General features: G+C 37.5%; 1 protein-coding gene across 3 annotated transcripts in view; it reads left to right on the top strand.

The window, feature by feature from the left end:
* Window positions 1-23,846, top strand: part of EXOC4 (exocyst complex component 4) — a 931,688-nt gene that overhangs the window by 859,847 nt on the left and 47,995 nt on the right. For all 3 annotated transcript variants that reach the window (XM_052001552.1, XM_052001551.1, XM_052001550.1), the window contains one exon: window positions 639-798. In XM_052001552.1, the coding sequence (XP_051857512.1) occupies window positions 639-798 (160 nt within the window). The remainder of the gene's footprint in view (window positions 1-638; window positions 799-23,846) is intronic.

Here is a 23,846-nt window from a genome sequence, read left to right as displayed (position 1 = left end):
CACAGAAAGAGTCAATAATTCAATAAGGATGAATACCAGTCATCAAACCCTAGCATGTTTCTATATAGCCATTGATTGTATTCCTAATCAGCCATTATGTAAAAGAACCTGTTTTTTTCTCTTTACACATTTGCTTTCAGCAATTCTGATAGTATGAGGAAGAGGGAGCCCACCCCAAATATTGTATTTTATCCTACCTAATTCTCTCCATGTATCAGCTGGTCAGCAACCTGAGCAAAGATAAAGAGATGCAAATTCAATTTGGCATCTCATAAGAATATTGTGAGTTCTCTAGGTGTTAGACATGGCGGCATCAGGACTGAAATAGAAGGAGTATCCTGTGCAACCTTCCTCCATTTGTAACTTTTTAGGTCAGTTTCCAAAGCGATGACAAAACCAGTCAGAAAGGTGCTTTTTCTTTCATTTCAATTTAAGGAAGACTAAAAGTTCATCGATCGAAGGCTAGAAGGGACCTCAGAGCCATCTAGTCATTTTACAGTCGAAGAAACTGAGACCCAGGGAAGTTTAATGTTTGTCTCAAGATGGTAGTAACCATCTTCAGATGTATCTTTTATTGCTGTTAGGAGGGACTGTCCTCCGTTTCTGTCTCATTAACTACTCCTGCTTTGTTCCAACAGGTTTGGGCCATTTGATTTCCTGCATTTTGATCAATGGGGCTCAGTACTTCAGGCGTATCAGTGAATCCGGCATCAAGAAAATGTGTAGGAACATCTTTGTGCTTCAGCAAAATTTGACCAACATCACCATGTCACGAGAGGCGGACCTGGACTTTGCAAGGTACAGGGAAAGCTTGGGGTCATGTATGAACGTATGGTGCACATAGAGCCTGGGATCTCATGAGCAAGTAAGTACATGCACTTGTAAAGGGCCTGAGGTTCCAGAACACATGTTTGTTTTCATCTCTTTCCATGGTGCAACTGTGCCCATTTGGAGAGTAACAGAAAAACAAGCATGTCTTATCCCTGGCAGACAAGCCTTCGTTGGACTGAACCCATGATTTCAGTGTTGCAGGGAACTTCTCATGGGGAAAGCTCCTCCACCGATGCAGATTAATACTCATTCTGCAATTTATGACCTTAGAGACTTATTTGGGGGCATTGAGAAGTTAATAACAATCAATGATTGATTATTATTATAGCTAGTATTTATGTAGTGTCTACTGTGTACCAGATGCTGTGCTGAGTGCTTTTCACAGATTATCTTGTTTGGGCTTCACAATTACCTGGGGAATTAGTTGTTGTTATTATCCCCATTTTATAGATAAAGAAACTGAGACAAAAAGATTAATTGACTTGTCCAAGTTCTCAGTGCTAGTGAGTGTCTAAGGTAAGATTTGAACTCAAATCTTCCCGACTTAAGGTTCTATCCATTGTACCAGCTGGCTACCATGGGTCTCACAGTCATAATGTGTCAGAAACAGCCGTTGTATCCAGGTGTTCCTGACTCTTAGTCCAGCACTGTATCTGCGCTGCCACATTGCTTCTCAATAGAGAAATAAACACACTATCACCCTACATACATGAAAAAGACAAAAACAGATGAATCTATGAACTCCATCACTAACAACCAGCGTCTGACAGCACTCATGGTCAAGAAATCATCCCTTATTCCTAATCTTGATGTCTCCCATGTTGTCAAAAGGTGCTTTTATTTTTATATCTTTTAATTTGACTTTTTGCTTCCTAGAAAAGTTCAGGAAAGATAGAAAATTGGGGTAACATTTAAATAGATAAAGAAATGTCACGTCCTATGGAAAGTTATTACAACATTTGGTTTTTGTTACATGACTCTGTTGAGCCTATTTCTCTTGCTCCCTGTCCTCCTTTGTCCTCATATATTTCTGTGTGTGTCATAAACTGAATTAGGTGGAAAGCCTCCCTTGCTCACATTAGGAAAACCAGGTGTGACTGAATGTTGCATTTATTTGGCCTGTCTTATGGGGAATGATCTCATTATTGAATTAGTCTATTCATAATAACATTGACAAGGGGAAGTTAAGAACATGGAGGCCTGAGGGACACTGAGAACCATTACTAATTCTCTGTGGAATATAATTCCTAAATTCAATCATCCCTTTTTAAATGATTTTTTTTCTTTAGCTGAAACGTTAAGTAAATTAGCATGGTTTTTGGCAGACAGTGTGGGGCCTGAACATGTGCTAACAGCAACTGGCATCCGAGTTAATGAAATGCTGACTGAGCAGTATTTAGGTCCTGAGATTGGCATCGGCGAACTATCTAATGGGGAAGCGTTGCTCCAGGCGATACCTGATGGCCACTGAGTTTTGCCTTACCCAGATGTCTCATGTCAATCCTTGTCTGGGACAGATCCTGCCCTTCTTAGCTGTGATTTCACTGGTTCATCTCCAAAAAGGTGCCAGACCAGTTCTGGATCTTAGCCTTTAGATCTTGCATTAGCAAAGAGAGAGTCAGCCTTGGAATTATAGAAACTTGGGTCCAAGTTCAGTCTCTTCAGGCACACCAACTGTGAACCTGGGCAAAATCAGGAGCCTCTTAGACCCTTCAGGCAACACTCCAAACTCTGCATTTTCAGGCCTTTTACATATGTGCACTGGTAGAAGAAATTTCACTATCCCTTCCATGGAGCAGAAATCTAATGCCATCGCTGCCCTTCTGGCTGTGTGACCCTTGGCCAGTCAGTCCCTTAAGCCCAGTGATCTAAAAAAGAGGAATAATAACATCTGACTCAGAGTTATGAAGACTAAATAGACCTTGTATTTAAAAAAGTCAGTTGAAACATAAACAGTATATAGAGATGTGAGAGATGCTGAGGATTTTGAGCCAGTCAGTCAAGGTTTATTTGGTGGTAGATGGTGACAGATTTCACCTTTAGTATGGTAAAGTTGCTAACCAGGAATCTAAGAAAGGCTTTACTAGCCTCTGGTGTGAGCATATTCTAACTTGATTGAAGATCAGAAATTTCCTGCAGAATCTCAGCTTACCTACATTGTAACAAAGAGAAATCAATGTGTGTGTATCTGTTCACAGTGCCCATTCACACACCTACACGTGTACATGTCCATATATGTATATGCACAAGAGAGGGTATGGTACATATGTGTACTCCTGGATGGATTTGGTTCCCCACATCCTTTTCTTTGTTTCCCTCCTATTTCCTCAGTCATGGACACATACCTCCTATAGCCTTATGTTTTCCCCCTTTGCTATTCCTGAGAGAGGCAGTTTCTGTGAAATGTATCCCATTAGTTCTACTGAATTTCAAACTATGTAAGATAAACTAACAGAAATAGCCAAGAATAGAACGTTAGGAGTATGGCTCAGCATTCCTTAAACAGTGGCTAATCAAGCATGGACAGCATCTGTATTTCCACTGACTCTCTATAAGAATGTTATCTTCAAGCACAGTAATTAATCATTGGTTTGCCATGTGTCAGAAAACTTATTTAACAAGAAGTTGCAAAACTTTCATAGTTTCCCAATTTGTTGTTGTTTAAACTCTATGACCTTGGCCTTTGAAAAGGGAAAGCCTTTTCTATTAAATTGTGGGAGCAGGAGATGGGGCAGGGAAGGGGATAAGATTTTGTGGAATCCCATTTATGCCGGCACTATCAAGATAATTTCTTTGATGATTAATATTCGACTGTGGATACCTTGAGAATTTTTACAGCATTTGTGACTGTGATAGATAGATATTACTCATTTTTCATTGGTTGTTTCATTCTTTACAAACCAATGATATAATTTAAACTGTGAACAGGGAGATAAAACCTCAGGTGAACAAAGGATTCAAAGCATCTTGCAACATCACTGGGATAATAGTATGCCCTTCCCTGTCTTCTATGGTAATGATCGCTTAAGCCCTGATGTGGGTTTGACTTCTTTGACCCTGCTGTTAATTTCTATACTCAGAAGGATAGTTTGTCCTGGGAAATCACTGCAGATTAACTGGAAAGCCAAAGGGCGTCATCAGTCTGCTTCGTAATTCCTTCCATCGGACACTATCTTTGCTATGATGTGATTCTCTAAATGTAATTCACAGAAGTATTGACAGGACCTGCATGTTCTTTTTATTTTTTATTTTTTTTTAATTTTATTTTATTTAGTAATAATTTTGTATTGACAGAATCCATGCCAGGATAATTTTTTTTTACAACATTATCCCTTGCAATCACTTATGTTTCGTTTTTTCCCCTCCCTCCCTCCTCCCCCCCCCAAGATGCCAAGCAGTCCTATATATGTTAAATATGTTGCAGTATATCCTAGATACAATACATATTTGCAGAACCGAACAGTTCTCCCGCTGCACAGGGAGAATTGGATTCAGAAGGTAAAAATAACTCGGGAAGAAAATCAAAAATGCAAATAGTTCACATTCATTTCCCAGTATTCCTTCTTTGGGTGTACCTGTTTCTGTCCATCATTTCTCCAATGAAACTCAGTTAAGTCTCTTTGTCAGAGAAATCCACTTCCCTCAGAATACATCCTCATACAATATCGTTGTCGAAGTGTATAATGATCTCCTGGTTCTGCTCATCTCACTTAGCATCAGTCCATGTAGGTCTCTCCAAGCCTCTCTGTATTCATCCTGCTGGTCATTCCTTACAGAGCAATAATATTCCATAACATTCATATACCACAATTTATCCAGCCATTCTCCAATTGATGGGCATCCATTCATTTTCCAGTTTCTAGCCACTACAAACAGGGCTGCTACAAACATTTTGGCACATACAGGTCCCCTTCCCTTTTTTAGTATCTCTTTGGGGTATAAGCCCAATAGAAACACTGCTGGATCAAAGGGTATGCACAGTTTGATAACTTTTTGGGCATAATTCCAGATCGCTCTCTAGAATGGCTGGATTCGTTCACAACTCCACCAACAATGCATCAGTGCAGGACCTGCATGTTCAATATTCTTGCATTATACTGAGATATGGCCGTGTTGGACTTTAAGACTGTATATATCATATGGCAATGTTTAACAAAGGTATTGTGATTCTATGGAATTTTTAAATAAAGATGATATTCAGGATAAGTAGTCTAAAATTTCCTCTCCATCCACTGCCATGCATTTGCCTTATAACTGAATTCTCTCCATAGGGTAGTTAAATTATCTCATTCTTATTTTTCCCCCGGTTTCTGTCTTTACTGCTTTCTTCTCTCAAGTCATTTTTGCAGAGGCCACATGGTTTAATGGAAAGAGAAAAGATTTGAAATCAAAAGACTTGGATTTATATCTTGGCTCTACTACTTACTATCTTTGTGACTTTGGGCTAGTCACTTAAATCTCCAAGGGCCATAGTTTACTCATATATAAAATAAGAAAATGGAACAGATGATATCTAATAAAAGATATTGCATTCCCTTTTACCTGTCTTTGAGCTGTATGTCTTTTCAGTCTCACATTTATCAGGTTATTGCAAATAAAGATGTGGGCACTAGAAATTCAAGTCAATCAAGGAGGAACAGTACTAATTTATGATAAAATTAACTTCATAATTCAGAGAGGGTAATATTTTACTGATTTTTTTTCAGTAATGTTATTCCTTCCAAATACCCTCAATCCACTTAGAAACTTATCTTGTAGCAAAGAATTACCAGTTAAGCAAAAATAATGCATTGACTGGCTTTCAGTATATGACTCATTCTTTACCTATAGTCGAGCACCTCTGTATTGAGAAAAAAAGGCACATATTTCATCCTAAATCTTCTGGAATCAAGACTGATTATTTCATTGATCTATATTCTAATGTCTTCTAGCATTTTTCTCCTCCATATTTATTGAGGTATCCATATATACCTTAATATCTAGGTATTTATGTCTATGTGCACACACATAGACATTACATATAATTCTCTTGATTCTGATTACTTCATTTTGTTTCATCTCACACAAAGATTCCCAAGTCTCTCTGGAAGGAAAATATTTCGAGGTATTTTACTGATAGATTTCCATCTCTTCCATATCTACCTTAAATGAAGTAGCACTTTATAGAGATGTAGCAATGGGATTCTGAATTTCATATCTGAATTAGAGTCTGAGTATGGGTAGGAGATAAATGTGCAGTTAGACTAAGAGGGTTCTCAAAGTATGGCTTGCAAAATGCTAGATTTGCAATATCACCTTCAAACTGAATTGGCTTTGTGGATCAGGCAGAAGCTATTGTGTACCTTACAGCACAAACCTTTAAAAAATGCTTCTTCCTAAATAGTCACCTTTGTTTTCATACATATGCTCAGTGAATCTCTTGGATTTTTATTATTCCAGAAGTGGAATAAATCTTTGATTTTATTTCCCATTAATAAACAATCTCTATTCTTTTATCATTAAAGTCTATATATTCAGTTGATAAGATAATTCAGTTGAATTTGATACCTGGGAAAATTCTAAGATATACTATTTAACGGATGGTTAGTCATCTAGAAAAACAACTAATTTAATTTTTATAGGGTTATCAGATTGGTAGATCAAAAAGGATTCCCATAAAGGAATGTTGTAGATATAACTTACCTAGATTTTATCAAAGCATTTGATAATCTCTCATGCCGCTCACGCAGAAAAGCTAGAAAGCTTTTAAGTAGATGGTCATACAGTTGGGTAGATTAAGACTTTTTTTAAAATCACTGTTGTTTCTTATGACATCTTGGAAAGAGGATTCTAGTAGAACACCCAAGGGATCTCTGCTTGGCCTTGTGCTAGTGAATATTTTTATCATCCTGAAACAAAAGCATAACTGCGATGTTTGTTAACTTAAAAACTACAAACCATCCTAGTGGATGACAGAGATAGTACAACAAACAAGCAAGACCATTGAGCTTAATACAACAAGACGAAATCTAATAGAGACAAATGCAAAGTCTAAAACTTAAGTTCAAAAGATAAATTTCAAGAGTACAGAGAAGAGAAGGTGTAACTAAACAGCAGTTTTCCTGAAAAAATTATAAGTGAACTACATATTCAACAAGTAAGCAATATGAAAGCTACCATATTAGCTGCCTTAGAATTTGTTAAGAGAAGCATAGTTTCTAGTTTTAGGAAGGTGATAGTACTGATTTTATACACACACACACACACACATACACGTACTGATACATATATACATATACATATGTATACGTAGCATAGCAGTATTCTGTTATTATTGTTATCTCTTCCACATTTTACATTACTGTGATATGGAAAATCGATGTAAAATTTTTCAACCTTTCCATTATATCAAAGAAGTTTGAATTATATTAAAAGATAAAAATGTTTTTATTGTACACTATATTATACATATATTTTGCACATTTCTGAGTTTCTAAACTTTTCCTGTGTCATTTGTTTGCCTTCATGTGTCATCTGCAACTTCTGAAACATTCCCATTTAATTTCTTAGGCCAACCAATGCCATATCGAAATTGTAATGGGGAAGGAACAACTGTATTCAGCTACAGGTGCCACATTTTAGGAAGGACATTGCAAAGCTAGAGAACATCTGGAGAAAGGCAACCAGCCAATGACAGCGCTTAAGATCATGCCTTATGAGGATGATATATAGAAACTAGAAATATTTAGCTTGAAGAAAGGAAGATTAGGGAATATATGATTCTATCCTCAAGTATTTGACAAATTGCCATGGGGAAGAGTGATGAGCCTCAATCTGCTTGGTTCAAGAAAGCAGAACTAGGAATAAAAGGATTAGAGGATTTAAAAAGAAGCAAATTTAGGAAACATCAGGTTAAACTTGCTAACAATTAAAACTATTCAGGAGAGAAGAGGTTTCCCTTCATCTAAGATGGCCACTCATCAAGTAGGATTTAGAGGGAAGTTCTGGCTCATATACAGATTGGACCAAATAGGCCCTGAACTTCTTTCCACTTCCGAGCTTCTGTGACTCATATGCATCCTTGCCATCAGAACTTTGGGAGTGACAAAGTGGAAGAATCCAATCCAGGACCCCAGGACAGCTAGAGAGAAAGCTACAATTGCCATGGCTCCTCAGGGGTGGTGGTGAAAGGAGTGAGAAAAAATGACTCATTGATGAAGAGAGGTTTTCCTCAGAGCTCAGCGTTAAGAATATGAAAGGTTATATTTTGGTATAATAAAGCAACAGGTAGTTGAAAATCAGAGACTGAAATAATAAAAACTCATATTTATGTAGTTCCTTAAGGTTTACAAAGTACCTCCCTCCCAATATGCTTTTAAAACAAGTAATAAACCCCTGAAACAGTGCCCCAATAGTGTTTTCATATTAAGCAGAAAACTTTAAAAGAAGCAATGAATCTTTTGAATCTTTTCCCCTTTCCTGAATTTCTATTAAGTGGTGTTCTCAAAGCCATGCAAATTGCTCTCACTTGTTCAGCTGTCCATGCTGGTCTTGCAGAAAGCATCCATGCTGCACCAAGAGAGCAGTCATTTGATCACCCAAAGAGTTGTGTAGATTTTATTTATTGCATCATCTCTCCTGTTCTTCACTCTGCCATCTCACATACCCTAACCCCACCCCCACCTTATTGCTCTCTGTGCCTGACTGGTGAACCAAGAATTTTGATCAAGCAACTTGTAAAGTTCTTTCATGTGATCCAAAAGAGACATTCTTTTTTCTCAGGAAAAGTATTTTCTAAGAATCTGAATGTCCAGGTATATCATAAGCACCCAAATAGTATCAATAAGGTTATGTCCATATATTTATGTAGAACCTTTGTTTTTTCTTTCTCATTTTATTCTTTCTTAATTACATGTAAGAAATAGTATGAACATTCTTTTAAAAAAAGTTGAATTTTGAAATCTTTCCCTCTCTCCCCCCCTCCTCCCTTCTTGAAAAGGCAACAATTTTTATTTTCTTCTCCTTAAACCTCCCATATGCCTTCCCAAAGGTTACAGTCAGTTGCAAAGGCAAATGGAAATCCAGGTTTCCAGACATAAAGCAAGGCTTTTATCTTAGACCATACATACACCCTCCCGTAGGTGCAGACAAAGCCAAGAATGGTGAATTTCTCCCAGAAGGAGCCTTCAGGAAGATCTATTTCCTATATCCTTTTGGTCCTAAGATTATTGCTTTCATTTTCTGCAAGAAAGATTCCAGTTTTCCTACTTGAATTGACCAGTGTGTGATGTGATTGAGAGGGATTAGCAATAACATGCTGCCATCTACTGGAATCCTTTCACAGAATTCTAGACTGATGAATCCAAGATGCTTTCTCAGGTTCACAGTCAAGAGTAGATAGATACTGTGCCTGAGTTAGGCTTCAGGGGATAGTGTTTTTTGTTTTTTTTTTTTGTTTTTTTTTTTTGTGGGGGGGGGGGATGGGAGGAAGCAGAAATGCTTTGCAGGGAAAAGTTTTTTTTTTTTTTTTTAATAATTTCAGCGTTTTAAAAAATAAACAAACAGAGCTTTACATAGGCGTTTCTCTGTGCATTTGCTGCCAGAATGCTATCCTGTCACCCAATCAATCAATCAATCAGTATTTATTAAGCACTTACTATGATCCAGGCATTGTATTAAGCACTAGGGATACAGAAAGAGGCAAAAAGCAGGCTCAGCCCTCAAGGAGCTGGAAGTAAGCTCTCCTGCTATAATTCTCCTGGGTTCTTGCACAACAGGGCCAAACACATCTTTCTCCTGATCTCTGTCAGCACCATGATATTCTGAGGCTTTTGATCCATGACTGTTATCTATGTGGGTTTGCGAGTGTTTTGCTTTCTTTGTTTTTCTTTTTATTTTAATTATTTCAGAGATTAGGATCATCTTAAAAATAAATATTGCTTCTACTTCCCAATGATGCCACTAGAAAATATGTGTTTTCTACATATTTGGTGTCTGGCTTATCATATAGACTTGATAGATATTTTTTCTTCATCCATATATTGTACAGTATCTGTTGTAATTAATCAGTCATATGTCCTACCAGATGAGAAAGAATTATATCTCTTAGAATTTATAAGATTCTCCCTTAGTGGTCATTTAACCCAGCTGTCTTTTAGATAGATAAACCAAAGCTAAGTTCATTCCCTTTCACTCTAAGCCTCCCCTTGCCTCTTAACTTTCCATTATTCTTTAAGTCACTCAAGTCCCTTCTGACTCCTTCTAATTCTCCTTTTTGCCTCATCCAGTAAGTCACAAGATCTTGTCAATTCTTCATGCACATATCTTGCATTCAGCTCCTTCTCCAAACACCCTGGGTCAAGCCTTCATCATCTCTTACGTGTACTTTGGCAGTTCCCTTGTCCATATCTTCATGCCTCATTCTTTAATCTCTCTCCATAACTTAATACTTCTTTTGGCCACTCACACTTCTTCCCTTCTGTGCTTCTACCCCTTTCCATTGCTTTTGTTGGCTATTTTTCTTCCTCTGGTCTTTGGACTTCTAGACTTCTTTCTCAACACTAAATCCCTTAATGATCTTTTTTTGTTGGTGATTTCTGTTGTCACCTCTAGATCTCTCTAACAAAGCTAGTTAGTTGTAGGGTAGATGACCAAATCTTTCTGTCTCTGAATCATTCTCCTTCTCTTTTCAAATTGCTAGTTTAAGTTCTCATCATATACCTACTTGTCTCATTGCTGTCAGGGTTTCTTCACCTCACACATCCTGGAGCCTGTTACAAACATTACAGTTCTTCCTTATTCATTTCCCTCCACTAGCCCAGTATCTATATGATACCCCCTAATTGTGAGTGTTCCCCAAAGTTCTTTCCTGGGCCCTCTTTTCCTTCTATTCTTACCTCTTCCAAATTTTCCATCACCACCATCCTTCTCAAGTTCATAATCTGCAATTTTTCTTAAGTCCTTACTCTCCCTCACTTCACAGAGCAATTACTTGCCAATGTTGGTGTTACCATTACTTGATAATACACATCCCCTTTTCAAGGAGGGACCCATCTGCTCGTTTTTCCCTCATATGTGACATACTCATTCTTTTTTATCATGGTTTGGTTCATGCTTGGTTCTCTGTCTGCAAGGCGCTTCCCCTTTGTCCACATACACTCTTACATCTTCCTGGGCCTAGATTTCTACATTGACAACATCACTCACATCCAACCCCTTCTCTCTGCTTACATAGCTCTCATCTTAATTTAGGCCCTCATTACCTCTCATCAAGTTATTGCAGTAGTCACTCCTCTGGTCACCCTGCCCTTCTCTCCCCAGTTTTCTAGTATAGCCAACATGCTGCTATAAAAAATAATTTTTTAAGCCCAATTCTGACCTTGTCACTCTCTATTGTATTAATTCCAGTGGCTTCTTATTGTCTTTAATATGAAATATAAATTCCTCTTTTTAGCTTTTAAAGCCCTATGCTATCTGACCCCAATCTACTTTTTCCAGATCAATGGACATTACTTCACCTTGTCTGTGCTCTCATCCAACCCAACAGGCCTTCCCTCAATTCCTTGCTACTATAGCTCTCAACTCTTTGTCTTAACACTTGCCATTTTATATCTCTGGAATTCACCTACCTTTTACATCATAAGGTCCCTCTTTCTCCTTTAAAGATGCATGTTGAAATGCACCATCTTCTGCATAATGCCTTTCTAGGTTCCCAGGACTATATTTAACTGTTTTGTCTTTACACACTTTATACTTATGCTAAACAGATTTCATTCAAACGTGTTATCTCATCTTCCCTTTTAGAACAAAAACTTCTTGAGAGTAGTATTGTTTCACTCTTAGTACTTGTAGCTCCAGCTCTTAGCACAGTGCCTGATGTATGAAGTGCCTTTAGTATGTATTTATTGATTGATTACTGAACAAAGGACATTGACTGAGTCTCCAGTGCCTCCCCTATGAAGTCTAAATGTCTTTGCTTGATTTTTCAAATATTCACACTGCCTAATCTGTCCCTATCAACTTTGTTTTTTCCATTACTTGACAATGTACAGCACTCCCTTTTCCCCCATATATGATATATTCATTCCTGCTTCTGTCTTAGTTCACGCTAGGTTCTCTGCCTGGAATGCCCTCTCCCTTCCCCTTTGCTCACATATCCCTACACTTCCTAGGTGTAGGCTTAACTCTCACCTATACTGTGAAGCCATTTCTAACTCCCTAGTACATACTGCCATCTCTCTTTTCTGTTTTTCTTTTACATTTCTTGAGGAAATTTACTTGAAATTCTTTAAACGAATTTGCTGTTCGTCTCCTAAAGTATCTTTTGTATCTATCTTTTTTTATATCATTTCCAATGCTACTGTACTTGTTCAGACCATCATTATTTCTCACCTGGACTATTACAATTACTCCCTACTTTCCTTTTCAGCCCCTTTAATCTCCTCTTATCCATTCTATTAACTGCTTCCAGATCAAACATCCTTAAGCATAGCTCTGATCAGGTACATTTTTCTCCCTCCCCATCCCAAGTCAAACCACACTTCTTGTTATCTACAGGATAATATACAGAATCCTTGACCTGTCCTTTAAATCCTCCACAGTTGGCCCAGCCTACTTAATGATCCGATTCCTCACTGTAATTCTTCTTGTGCCCTGAGGTCCACCCAGACTTGGTATATGCTGTTCCCAAACACATCCAATTCTCCCACTCCCCTTTTCTAAATGCTTTTTTACTTTTATAAATTATGTCATAGTATTAACAAACTATTATATACCACATTGGGTTTTTTAAATTTTCTAATCACAGACTTGGATCTTTTTTTGCTCCTTAATTTTTATGTGCTTATGCTTACATCTGCTGATAATATCTGCCTCAATGCTAGGTACATAGAAAGTGCTAAGTCATTGATAGATTGATTTTATAGACCCTATATTGTAATCTTTTCATTGTCATGCCATCATGTCTGAATTACACATATATCTTTGGCTAGCATCTTTGGCCAATCTTAAATCGATAGAGAACAGGATAAATTTTTCTCTCCTGATGCCTCATATCAGGAACTTTGGTGTCTCATAGTTTTTCTCCAAGGACAAAATAGCTTCTGGAAGACAAGTACCTTCTGCAGGAATTAGTCCAGGTGCTTAGAAAGAACTCACTGTTCTGTTCATGCTTGCAAAGTCAGAACTATGATTCAATGGTATACATTAGGCTCCTATTCTGTTTAGCTTCTTTAATTAAAATGTGGTTTTATTTTTCAATTAGGAACTAGGGTTTCTAAAATATTTACATTTTATTTCTTCTCTTTCCTTTTTTTTTTTTTTTTTTTTTTTTTGTATCTATCTAGTTTGTTTTCCCAGCCCCTGCCTTGGTTTCTATTGAGCTCTGATCTCTATGTTGCTTAATTAACAGTTCTGTATCATTAACCAAAAGTCCCATCCGTTAAGGATTTCTTAAACTGCCTGTACCCTAGATTGCTTCCTTGGGATGAGAGCCTTTTTCTTCTAAGAGCAGGAGCAGCATGGCCTAGGAAGTACAATGAGCTAGAAATGACAAGTCATTCCCACCACATGGTGTCTGTGGCAGGCGCATTCATTAATCTCAAATCTTTGTGCTTGTAAAAGAATCAACAGATCAACCTTGAGTTCTCTGTAATCATTAAATGTCAGACCTTTACTCCTGTAGCCTGCTTCTTTCTGTCCTGGGTCCTTCTTGCTCCTCTTTCTCCGATTCACATAAGAACAGAAATTCTTTGCTTTTCCACAATGAGTTTATTCATCTTCATAAAAGTTCTTCAGGATATACCAGTATTATTGCTTTTAGTTTAAAGAGACAGTCAAGCTGGAATGGTTCAAACCTCAGAGTTCTTTACTCTTTATTTTGCAAAATCTAAGGACCAGAGTGTGTATGGTAGAGATATCTAATGACTAGGCTCTACCCCTGTCTGTGTAATGTCAGACTTCATCAGAATGATAGATCAGAGTTAGAATGAAGGTGGTGATTGAGCCAGTTCAAACCTGGCTCCCAAGAAACATTTATCATTTACACCTTGGAAATCGGCAATGTTACAACTCCAAGCTTGATTTATTGTGTTGTTGATTGTCAAGAGTGATGAAGAAAAAGATAATGATGCAGATTGAGCTTAAAAGTGTGCCATAGGCTACATTTTTCTTTTAGAAAGCTGAATGTTAAACATTTATAAGCATACCATTGTCTAGAATCAATCAGTCAATTGTTGTGTCCATCAGAAAGCATTTCTTTTGTATATCTTGTGTTCTGCGCATTGTTCTGGAAAAGATTTTAAGGAGCACTGTGAGATGTGGGAAAGGACAATGAATTTGAAATGAGAAGATCTGAGTGTGAATTCTGATTTTGCTACTTATTACCTGAGAAATTACACCACTTAGCGAGTAGGACCAAGAGAACATTGTACATAACAACAAGATTATATGAGAGATGGCCCTCTTCATCACAAGACCATTGGAACTGGTCTGAATCACCTTGCTATCTAAAGCATTTCTGATACAATAATTGTCCAAACTTTAAAATATGCAAGAATGTAGAAATACAGTAATAGCATACACAATACCATGTATTTAAACATTTATATGATGATCAATTCTGAGGGATGTGGCTCTTTTCCCAGGTGATTCGATAAGACTTGTGATGAAGAGAGCCATCTGCACTCAGAGTGGACTATGGAGACTGAATGTGGAACACAACATAGTGTTTTCACTTTTTGTTGTTTGCTTGAATTTTGTTTCTTTCTCATTTTTTCCTTGTTGGTCTGGTTTTTCTTGTGCAGCATGACAATTGCAGAAATATGTATGGAAGAATTGCACATGTTTAACATATATTGAATTACTTGCCACCTAGGGGAGGGACTGGAGGGAAGAAAGGGAGAAAAAAATTGGAACACAGGGTTTTGCAAAGGTGAATGTTGAAAACTATGCATATGTTTTGAAAATAAAAAGCTTTAATAATTAAAAAAAAAAAAGAAATTACATCACTTTTCACATGTCCTTGTATGCAAAGGGGAGATAAAAACCCTGTACCTCACAGGATTGTTGTGAGGGTACTTTGCAAACTGAAAAGCTCTAGCCCAAATCTAAGTTAACTAGAAAAAAAGGCTGAGTTCTAAAGTCCCTCTGAACGCTCACATCCCAGGATTCCATTAGAATAATTCTCACTTGACTAGGGTTGCTCCCGAAGTAGTTAGCGTAGCTAAAGAGGAGTACTCGGGATGCTAAAGCTCAGCCCCCCGATTCAAGGCCAGGGAGAAAAGGCAGGCAGCTGCCTACCAGGGGCTCCAGAAAGGAGCACCCCAGGAGCTCCGGGCTCGGCTGCGCTGCGCCTCATTCAGCCTCTGCTTGTGCTCGCGGGGACCGGGCAGCGGCCGCCCACACCTGGCCGTGAGCCGCGGAACTTGGCTCCCCGGCAGTGAACAAGAGTGGAAAAAAAATTAAGCAGCGGGCACCCCCAAATGTAAATGTCACGGCTGCCGCCCTTCTCCGTTTCTTTTGTTGGGCTGCCGACTCCCGATTGATGGAGAGGTTTTATTCCGAACAGCCATTTCGGGTTTTGCTGGAGGCAATCTTAATCTGGGTTTTAACCTTTAAAGATGCAGGCTCTGGGTAGCGGCGGTAATGATTTTCACTCCTGGCATCTCCATATTTGGATTCCTCCCGAGAAATGTAGGGCTTCCATTTTCCTAAATCAGGGATGGAGGAAAACAAGGAAAAAAATGAGTCGGGGAGGGAAGGATGCGGGGGCTGATTGACTTTTCTTTCTGGATAGGTTCGGGAGGGGAGATGCGAGGGAAGGGGAAATCAATGGGCTGAACTTTCCAACAGGCATTAAAACTGCTTCTCCTTTAGGCAATACACTTCACAAAAGTTGCTGATTACACATTTTGGGGTGTCAGGAGGCAGAAGGGGAAGGGAGAGGTGGAGGAACCTTAGTGATTAGAGAGCATTTTTATCCAAAGCATTAAAGGCTTGCTGATATATTTGAACAGAAATTAATTACAAGCCATTTTCCCATTTCTCCCTTAGGTGACAGTCTTCTGCTGATGTGTGCTGTGGAGAAAATAATAATAGGTTTCAAATGTTTATGAAAAATAAGAAGCAATTACTTTTGGTGTAAATCAGTCATTCTAAACCCCAGCCCCTCTCGTGTCCTCTCAGTGTGTCTGTCTATCCCTCTTTGTTAACATTAATTAAACCCCCTAAAAGGAATGTTATTTTGCTGTTGCAAGAGTTTTACTTCTCAACATCTTGGTTCATGTTTCTTCCTGGGATGTGGCCATAGAAATGATAACTACCTGAAACGGATAACTGACTGCTCGAAACAAGGAAAACATGCCTGCCAGGGAAATAGGTGGCTTAGTTCCGATCTGTCCTGTTCCCTATCAGCAGCTTGCCAAAGTGTTGTAAATAGTTACAATTTGTTGTTGCTGTAGCAAGGAATCCTCTTTAAGTCATGGCACCCGCCTCTTTCTCTAATGACTTATGGAAAAAGGATCTAGTCACTTTCCTTCTTGAAGCAAGATTTAGATTGTTTTGTATTGGTTCTGATATAAAAGCACCTAGCCTTGCCATGGATTCTAATGAATGGGAGCCTTCCTTTGTCCTCTCCTCCAATTAGAATGGAAGCTACCTGAAAATAATGCAGATTTGATTTTCTACTTGTGTCCCCAGTATTTTCCTCCTATCACCTACTTTCCTATCTATTCCATTCCAAACTCCATTATTCCAATCTGAGGCCTTCAGGTCAGATTGGAGAAGTAAGAGCTCAGAGGATAGACTTTCCTTATAAAAAGAAGGAGTCATTGGGAAAAAAACAAGGGTAGCATTTAGAGAATTGGAGGGGGAAGGGGAAGAAGAGGAGTAATATAGGTCTGCTTCTCAAGGTCAAGAGCTAGAAAATGGGTCAGTGGAAAGAGAATAAGTATTAGCAATCCAGTTCAATTTAGTAAATATTTATTGAGAGCTTAGTATTTACAAATTGCAAAGGGAAATTCAAAACAAAGTAAGATGGTAAATTTTAGTGAGAAAAAGGCATAAATTTAATCTTTATCTTTTATTTGAACTCTTTATTTGACAACATTTAACAATAATCATAATCACTTTCATTTAAACAGCACCTAATATTTTCCAGATTCAGTGTTAAGAATTTCATAATTATTATCTCATTTGATCCTAACAATAGGCCTTGGGAGGTAGGGGCTGTTATTATACTTATTTTGAAGATGGCCTCTGAGACAAACAGAAGTTATAGTCTTGCCCAAGCTCACAAAACTCATCAGTGTCTGGGCCAGGATTTGAACCCAGGCCCAGTGCTCTATTCACTGCTTCAGTGGCTGCCCACTAATTATTTCTGAACTTTACAAGTGGAAGGGAAAAGTTTGAGCAGGCCTGATTCCCAAGGAAAGAAATTGGTCAACAGAAGAGTTTTGGTATTCACTCATTTTAGTCGTGTTCAGCTCTCTGTGACCTCATTTGGGATTTTTTTGGCAGAGATACTGAAGAGGTCTGCCCTTTCCTTCTCCAGCTCACTTTTACAGATGAGGAAACCGAGGCAGACAGGGTGAAGAGACACAACTAATAAGTGTCTGAGGCACATTTGAACTGGGGGAGATGAGTCTTCCTGATTCCAGGCCCGGTGCTCTGTCATGGTGGCGCCACTTAGCCGCCTTAACTGACAAGAATAAAAACTAACAATTACATCTTAGGTAAGATCATCCTTATAGCTGGGGAGATAAGATTATGCCTATAAAAAGTCTAATAACAACCCAGCTCTATAGTGGCAATTAAATGCCTTGGGCAGTAAGTGCTGTGAGGTCTTTGAGTTCTTCAGTGAAGAGATCATTGTGCTAGAACAGTTAAAAAGCATATCATGGAGGAATCATCAAGCAGCTGGAGCTTGGCCTTGAAAAATGGCTAAAGACTGCCTAAACAAGAGAGGAGAAGGGATTACTCTCCAGACGGAGTGAAAAGAGCCACAAATAAGTCTTATGATGTTCTGGAGGTCATTGACATATCTAAGGAGATTGGATTTTATCTTTCAAGCAATAAAAATGGACTTCATTTACGCGTGGTTAGAGCTCAAGCATTTTCATATATCTTAGTTATTTTACAGGAACCTCACAACAACTCTGTGGCATAGAAGGAGCAGGCCATTTTTGTCATTTTACAGATGAGAAAGTAAGGCTTATGTGATCAAGCAATTTGCCTCAAAGTTCTACAGCTAATAAGTGTTGGAAGCAAGACTCCAAAAGGCATTGAAAGGTATTCCTGAGAAACAACTTGGCTTCATAAGAGTCAGCCTCAGAGTCAGGAATATCTAAAATCAAATCCCAAACCTAATACTTGCAGTCTTTATGACCCTCCGACATTCTCTACGACTCTTAAGTTACAGAGGAGCTGTTGACCTGTTTTGAATTTTCATATACCAAAAAATCATGGGTTCAGTCTTAAGAAGACAGGGAGTATGGAGGTGGGGAGATAGTTGGATAGAATTTATTAGCTATTATAAACAGAAGAATAATATAAGTAGATTGTAAACCCCTTGAAGGCAAGTCCTTGAGGGACTGATTTTCATTTTTGCCTTTTTATTCCCAGTCCCTAGTATAGGGCCTTATAGGTAGAAGGAGCAATAGGCAGTCGTGTATAAAAATGGCTTGAAATGGAGTTAGGGAGACAATTTAAAAATTATTTAAGGGAGTCAAACTTAAAAGGATAATGTCACCAGCCCTGGAGTCAGGAGAACCTGAGTTCAAATGTGGCCTCAGACATTTAACACTTCCTAGCTGTGTGACCCTGAGCAAGTCACTTAACCCCAATTGCCTCAGCAAAAAACAAAAAAAAAAAAGGTACCGTGAATTCCATTGTGAGGGCAGAAATAAAATGGAAGCAAGAAGCAAAATGAAAGGAGACTTAAGTTTGATAAGTTGGCAAGTGGAGAATGATGTAGGAAAAAGGTAAAGGTGATTTCTCATGTTTCAAGTTTGAATGATTGGAAGAATTATGACTGAGAAACAGAGATAGCCAAAGAGGAAGCCACCTCTTTCTTTGAGATGTTTGGGGGGAAGAGAAGGTCAGGGGAAATGATGGGTTAAATTTGAAATGATGGTGGGAAATCCAGGTAGAAGTGGTAAGCAGGAGTGGAAAGAGATCAGGTCTAGAGCGAAAGAGGTAAAGGTCACTCACATAAAGGTGATATAGTACAGACTATGCAGGTAGCTAAGATTCCATAAAATGTTAGTTGAAAGGGATCTTGAAAACTAAACAAGTAAGGAAGCTGATCCCAATGATTAGAGTAAAAGAAAACAAACAGAGATCCAGCAAAGTAGAGAGTGTAAATATCTGAAATCTTGGGTTTCCAGGAAACTTTTATAAGCTTTTGGTAGTTTAAGGTATTGTATCTATTGCTTGAAGAGAAAGACATCTGTCATTTGCTAGTGAATATATCAGATAATCTATCTTCTCATTAGTATAGCCTGAGTTAGTTAAAAAGCATGAAGTTGTTCTATTCCAATCTACCATATTTTCCCTAGGAGAAAATGACACTGCAAGGAGGAGAAGAGGCTGAAAAGTATAATTGCTAGGATGCTGCTATTCCCCTGAAACTATGCCTTTAGGAAAATAGAGAGCAAAGGATAATGTGTTTCAGCAAAGTGAGAGAGAGAAAGGTGGGAGTTGACAGCAACCCTGTTAGCATAGTGACTATATAGGGATGTCAGGCTATAAAGAGAGTCTTAAATTTGGTTAGTTCTGTAGGAGAATTCTGTTGGCTTTTTGTAACCTTGGAGGTGACAGAAACACTTCCAGTTGGAATTTTTAAAGTGTTTAAGGGGGCTGATAACAATAAGCAAGCTTTCAAGGTGATTGTCATGAAAAGAGAAAATCTTTTTGTAAAAAAATAACAACAGTTGTGCATCTTTGTCACCTTCATTAACAATGGATGACGGAAATAACTAGAAATAATGGCAGGTTGTACATATGTGTTCCTGCTGAAACTGAAAATGTCCCTCTGTGTGAATTAATTTTATTTCACATTCCCATTTTGAGATATCAGGACATCATGTACTGAGGAAAGAGGGGTCTTATCCTGTAAGGGAGATAAGTCAGAGTAGGAAATTTGAAAAGAGCAAAAAAAAGGGAACTATATTAATTGCCCCCAAAATATATGATTGTGGGAAGTACCAAGCAGAAATATGGCATGAGGATCACCTGCTGGTTTGAGAAAAGGTCATGTCTTGGTAAGAAGAGTCTATTGTAGTTTTCGATTAACCTGGCTTTCTCCTGCTCAATTCTTAGAATCATTACATTCTGGGCACAGGATACATGGATTTATCAGGGATGAGCCCCAGAGCACTGAGGAAAAGCCTGCCAAGATTTCCACGGCCTCAGCTATAAAACAGAGGCTTTGGATTCAGGGAGAGACACAATGTAGCCAAGGCAAAAGGTGCCTAGTCTTTGCATAAGAAAGACCTGGGTTCCATTGCTAGTCCATACATTAGTTAACCTGGGCAATTAACAGAGCCTGACTATCTACACATTCCACATCTATAAAGGGAGAGAGTTGGACTAGATGACCTCAAAGGAGCCTCTCAGCTCTAAATCCACAATTGTGTGTTCCTTCAGTTTCCAAGATCCTTTCCAAAGCTAACCACCTTTAATTCTAAAATTTTCTTTCTATTCACCAGCATACTATTACTTATGTTGTTATAACCGTATATGTACAAAATGAGATATGCTGGAAATGTCTAGGGCTCAATATTTGTAATGTCCATTTTTTTTTATGGAAGTGCAGTAGTCATCTAAGGTGCTTCTGTGTTTTCATTAAAGAAAATATAATAGAACCTGTAACATGTCTCTATTATTTAGGTTCAGATATAACACGAATCAAAACACATCCCTATTGAAATATAGCAACTGCAACCACAAATACAATAAAAATAAAAGTTGTTTGTCTATCATAGATGGGTTGAAAACATTTGTATTTACTGTTACTTATTAAACTACAAGGTGAGGTAGTCACATAGGAGGCATTTAATATATCTTATGGATTGGTTTCTGATAGAAATTGTTAATGTTTGATTAATTTTTTGTTGGAGAGTGTTAGGCCAAATGTTAGGGACCAAGGTTAAACAACCAGAGAAATGTATGAGAAAGTTATTTTTTAAAATTATTTTCAACTTGCAGTGAAGGTTATCTTTCCCAAATTTATTTTGTGATATTAAATAAACAAATTTTGCAACAAACAAGTTGTAGCTGGGCTCCTGGTCTGACACCAGTGTTGTAAAAGGATTCAATTGTACAGCTACCTAATAATTGTGCAGAAGGATTTGTGTTCCATCTGTAATGATCTTTTTAGCAAAATTCTGTATATTGGAGATTATTCCATTGGGTTTTTTAAAGTATTTTTATTTCATTAAACATTTCCCAATTAAATATAAATTTTTTAACGTTTTTAAAAAATTTTTTGAATTCTCTCCTCCTCCCCTCCCTTTGAGAAGGCAAGCAACTTGAAATTGATTATACATATAAAGTCATACAAAACATATTTCCATGTTAGCCATGTTAGTTGCAAAAGAAAAAACACAAAGCAATAAAACAATAAAAATTAAAAGAAAACTTTTAACAGTATAATTTAATCTGTATTCAGAGTTTATCAGTTACTCTCTCTGGAGATAAATGGCATTTTTCATCATGGATCCTTTGGAATTATCTTGGATCATTGTCTCAATCAGAATATCTTAAGTCTTTCATAATTGATCAGTTTTACCTGATTGCTGTTAATTGGTTCTGCTTATTTTATTTTGCATTAGTTCATATATCTTCCCAGGTTTTCCTGAGATATCAATTTGTTCATCCATTCCCCAACTGATGAGCATCCCCTTATTATTGTTGCAGATCAGGTTTGAAGTCAGTTGTTACCATGCTGCAAGGGTGCAAGTACTCCTACCACCTTCTAAATTTTATCTCTGCAATAAAATCCCACCATCTCTTCCCTAGTTCTGATCTCCAGAATTTAACACAATACATTGCACTTAGTAAAGTTATAAATAAATTGTTGAATTGAATTTGTGAATCTCAAGGATAGATAAAATATCATATTACTGGGGTGGGTTGTTAGTCATGTCCCTTAGAGTATCTTAGGGACTTTTTGTTCATAGTTTTAGGATTTTGTTTATGGTTTTAAGATAATACACACTATAAATGCTGTAAACACAGGAATTAGAACAAAGAGTTAAGCAGGCAAGTGTTCACAGTTGCCAAAAATGAAAGATGGTACAGTATGATCATAGATAGGTTACTCTCTTCAAGTGATTTAGATTAAGTCAATGTACAGATAGAGAAGATCTCATTGGAAGCCGAGATATAAAATAAGATCAGAATACACTTAGTTACCTACCTCAGCGTGTATTTCTCCTATCCTTATTATTACTAATTCTCGACTCTCTCTGTTTAAACTTGTCTTATCTCAGAAGCCATCCTGGCAGTTACAGCCCCACATCTCTAAGCCAGCATGCCGGCCCCAGAGTCTTAGTCTTAATTGTGCTGACTGTCATTAGAAAATTCTCAGAATCTACGTATGAGCCTTAGTCTTAGTCTGTAGAGCCTTTAATCTCTATTGATGGCATTTAAGTTCTATCTCTATAATTAATGACTGTTTAGGCCATTAGAGCTAATAAAACGGGAATGCTGTCTGTTTTTTCCCCATATTCAATTCAACTTCACACTAAACTCAAAAAGAACAATAGAATGACTTTATTTAAAGTCTCCTGGCTATGTTTTTCTCTCCTGAACTTGGAAATACTGATGTGAATTCATATTGCCTATGAGTATTAATTTTGGATTTACAAAATTACCACATAGCTCTTTTCTTCTTGCTTAGGCCCTAGGAGGACAAGGAGTCATTGACTTCAGAATTCAGTGTCTCTGACTCCTGTCCCATGGAATTTTTATGTAGGATCTTAGCCTGAGGTTTTTTTGTTTGTTTGTTTGTTTGTTTTTTACTAACTGCACTTGGTTTTTATTTTATTTTTATTTTTAAAATAAATTTTTATTAATATCTTTTGGATTTATATATCACCATAATTTCATCCCAACACTCCTTCCTGTATTTTCTTAGGAGAGCCATCCCATATAACAATTAGTATTTTGAAAGAGGAAAAAAAGTAATTCCTCTCTCTCTTTTGAGTATAGGATATAGTTGAATTGAATATGTTTATGTAGATCTTTCTATACTTTTCTTTATTTATCACATTGGTCTCTTCTTACTGCACAGTAATATTCCATTCCATTATTGTACTTCTGTTTGTTTAACCATTTTCCAATCAATGGGCATCTACTTTATTCCAACTCCTTATTTTTACAAAAAAGTACTGCTGTAAATATATTGATACATGTGAGACCTTTCTTTGTAGTACATAACCTCCTTGGAATATAAGCATAAGCAATGGAATCTCTGGGTCAAAAGATATGGAAATATCAAAAGGGCTGATAGAAAGGAAAGCTCAAAAAGGCAAAAAAAAAAAAAAGGTTTATTTGCATGATTCCAAATTAGTTTACAAAATGATTGTACTAATTTACAGGTCTATCAACAAGGTAACAGTGTGCATATTTTCCCTCAACCCTTCCAATATCAGTTTTTCCCATGTTTGTTATGTTTGCCAATTTGTAAAGATATAAGGTGCAACTCAAGGATGTTTTTATTTGCATTTCTCTTATTAATAATATGGAGCATTCTTCTAATTGGTTGTTGAAAGTTTGCAGTTTTTCCTTTGAGAGCTGCTTACTCATTTCATTTAATTACTTATCCAATGAGGAATGGCTTTTGATCATGTATAAAAATATATGTACATATCAATAGCATGGAATATATCTGTGTCCCTGGATAGAGATATACATACACTTTTATTGTTATTCAGTCATGCCCAATTCTCCATGATCTCATTCTGGGGTTTTCTCAGCAGAGATACTGGCGTTCTCCAGTTCATTTTACAGCTGAGGAACTGGAATCAATAGGG

This window comes from Antechinus flavipes, chromosome 5, assembly GCF_016432865.1.
Source record: "Antechinus flavipes isolate AdamAnt ecotype Samford, QLD, Australia chromosome 5, AdamAnt_v2, whole genome shotgun sequence".
Classification (NCBI taxonomy): Eukaryota; Metazoa; Chordata; class Mammalia; order Dasyuromorphia; family Dasyuridae; genus Antechinus; species Antechinus flavipes.
The sequence above is the reverse complement of the archived record's forward strand: the minus strand, read 5'-3'. Positions and strand labels throughout refer to the sequence as shown.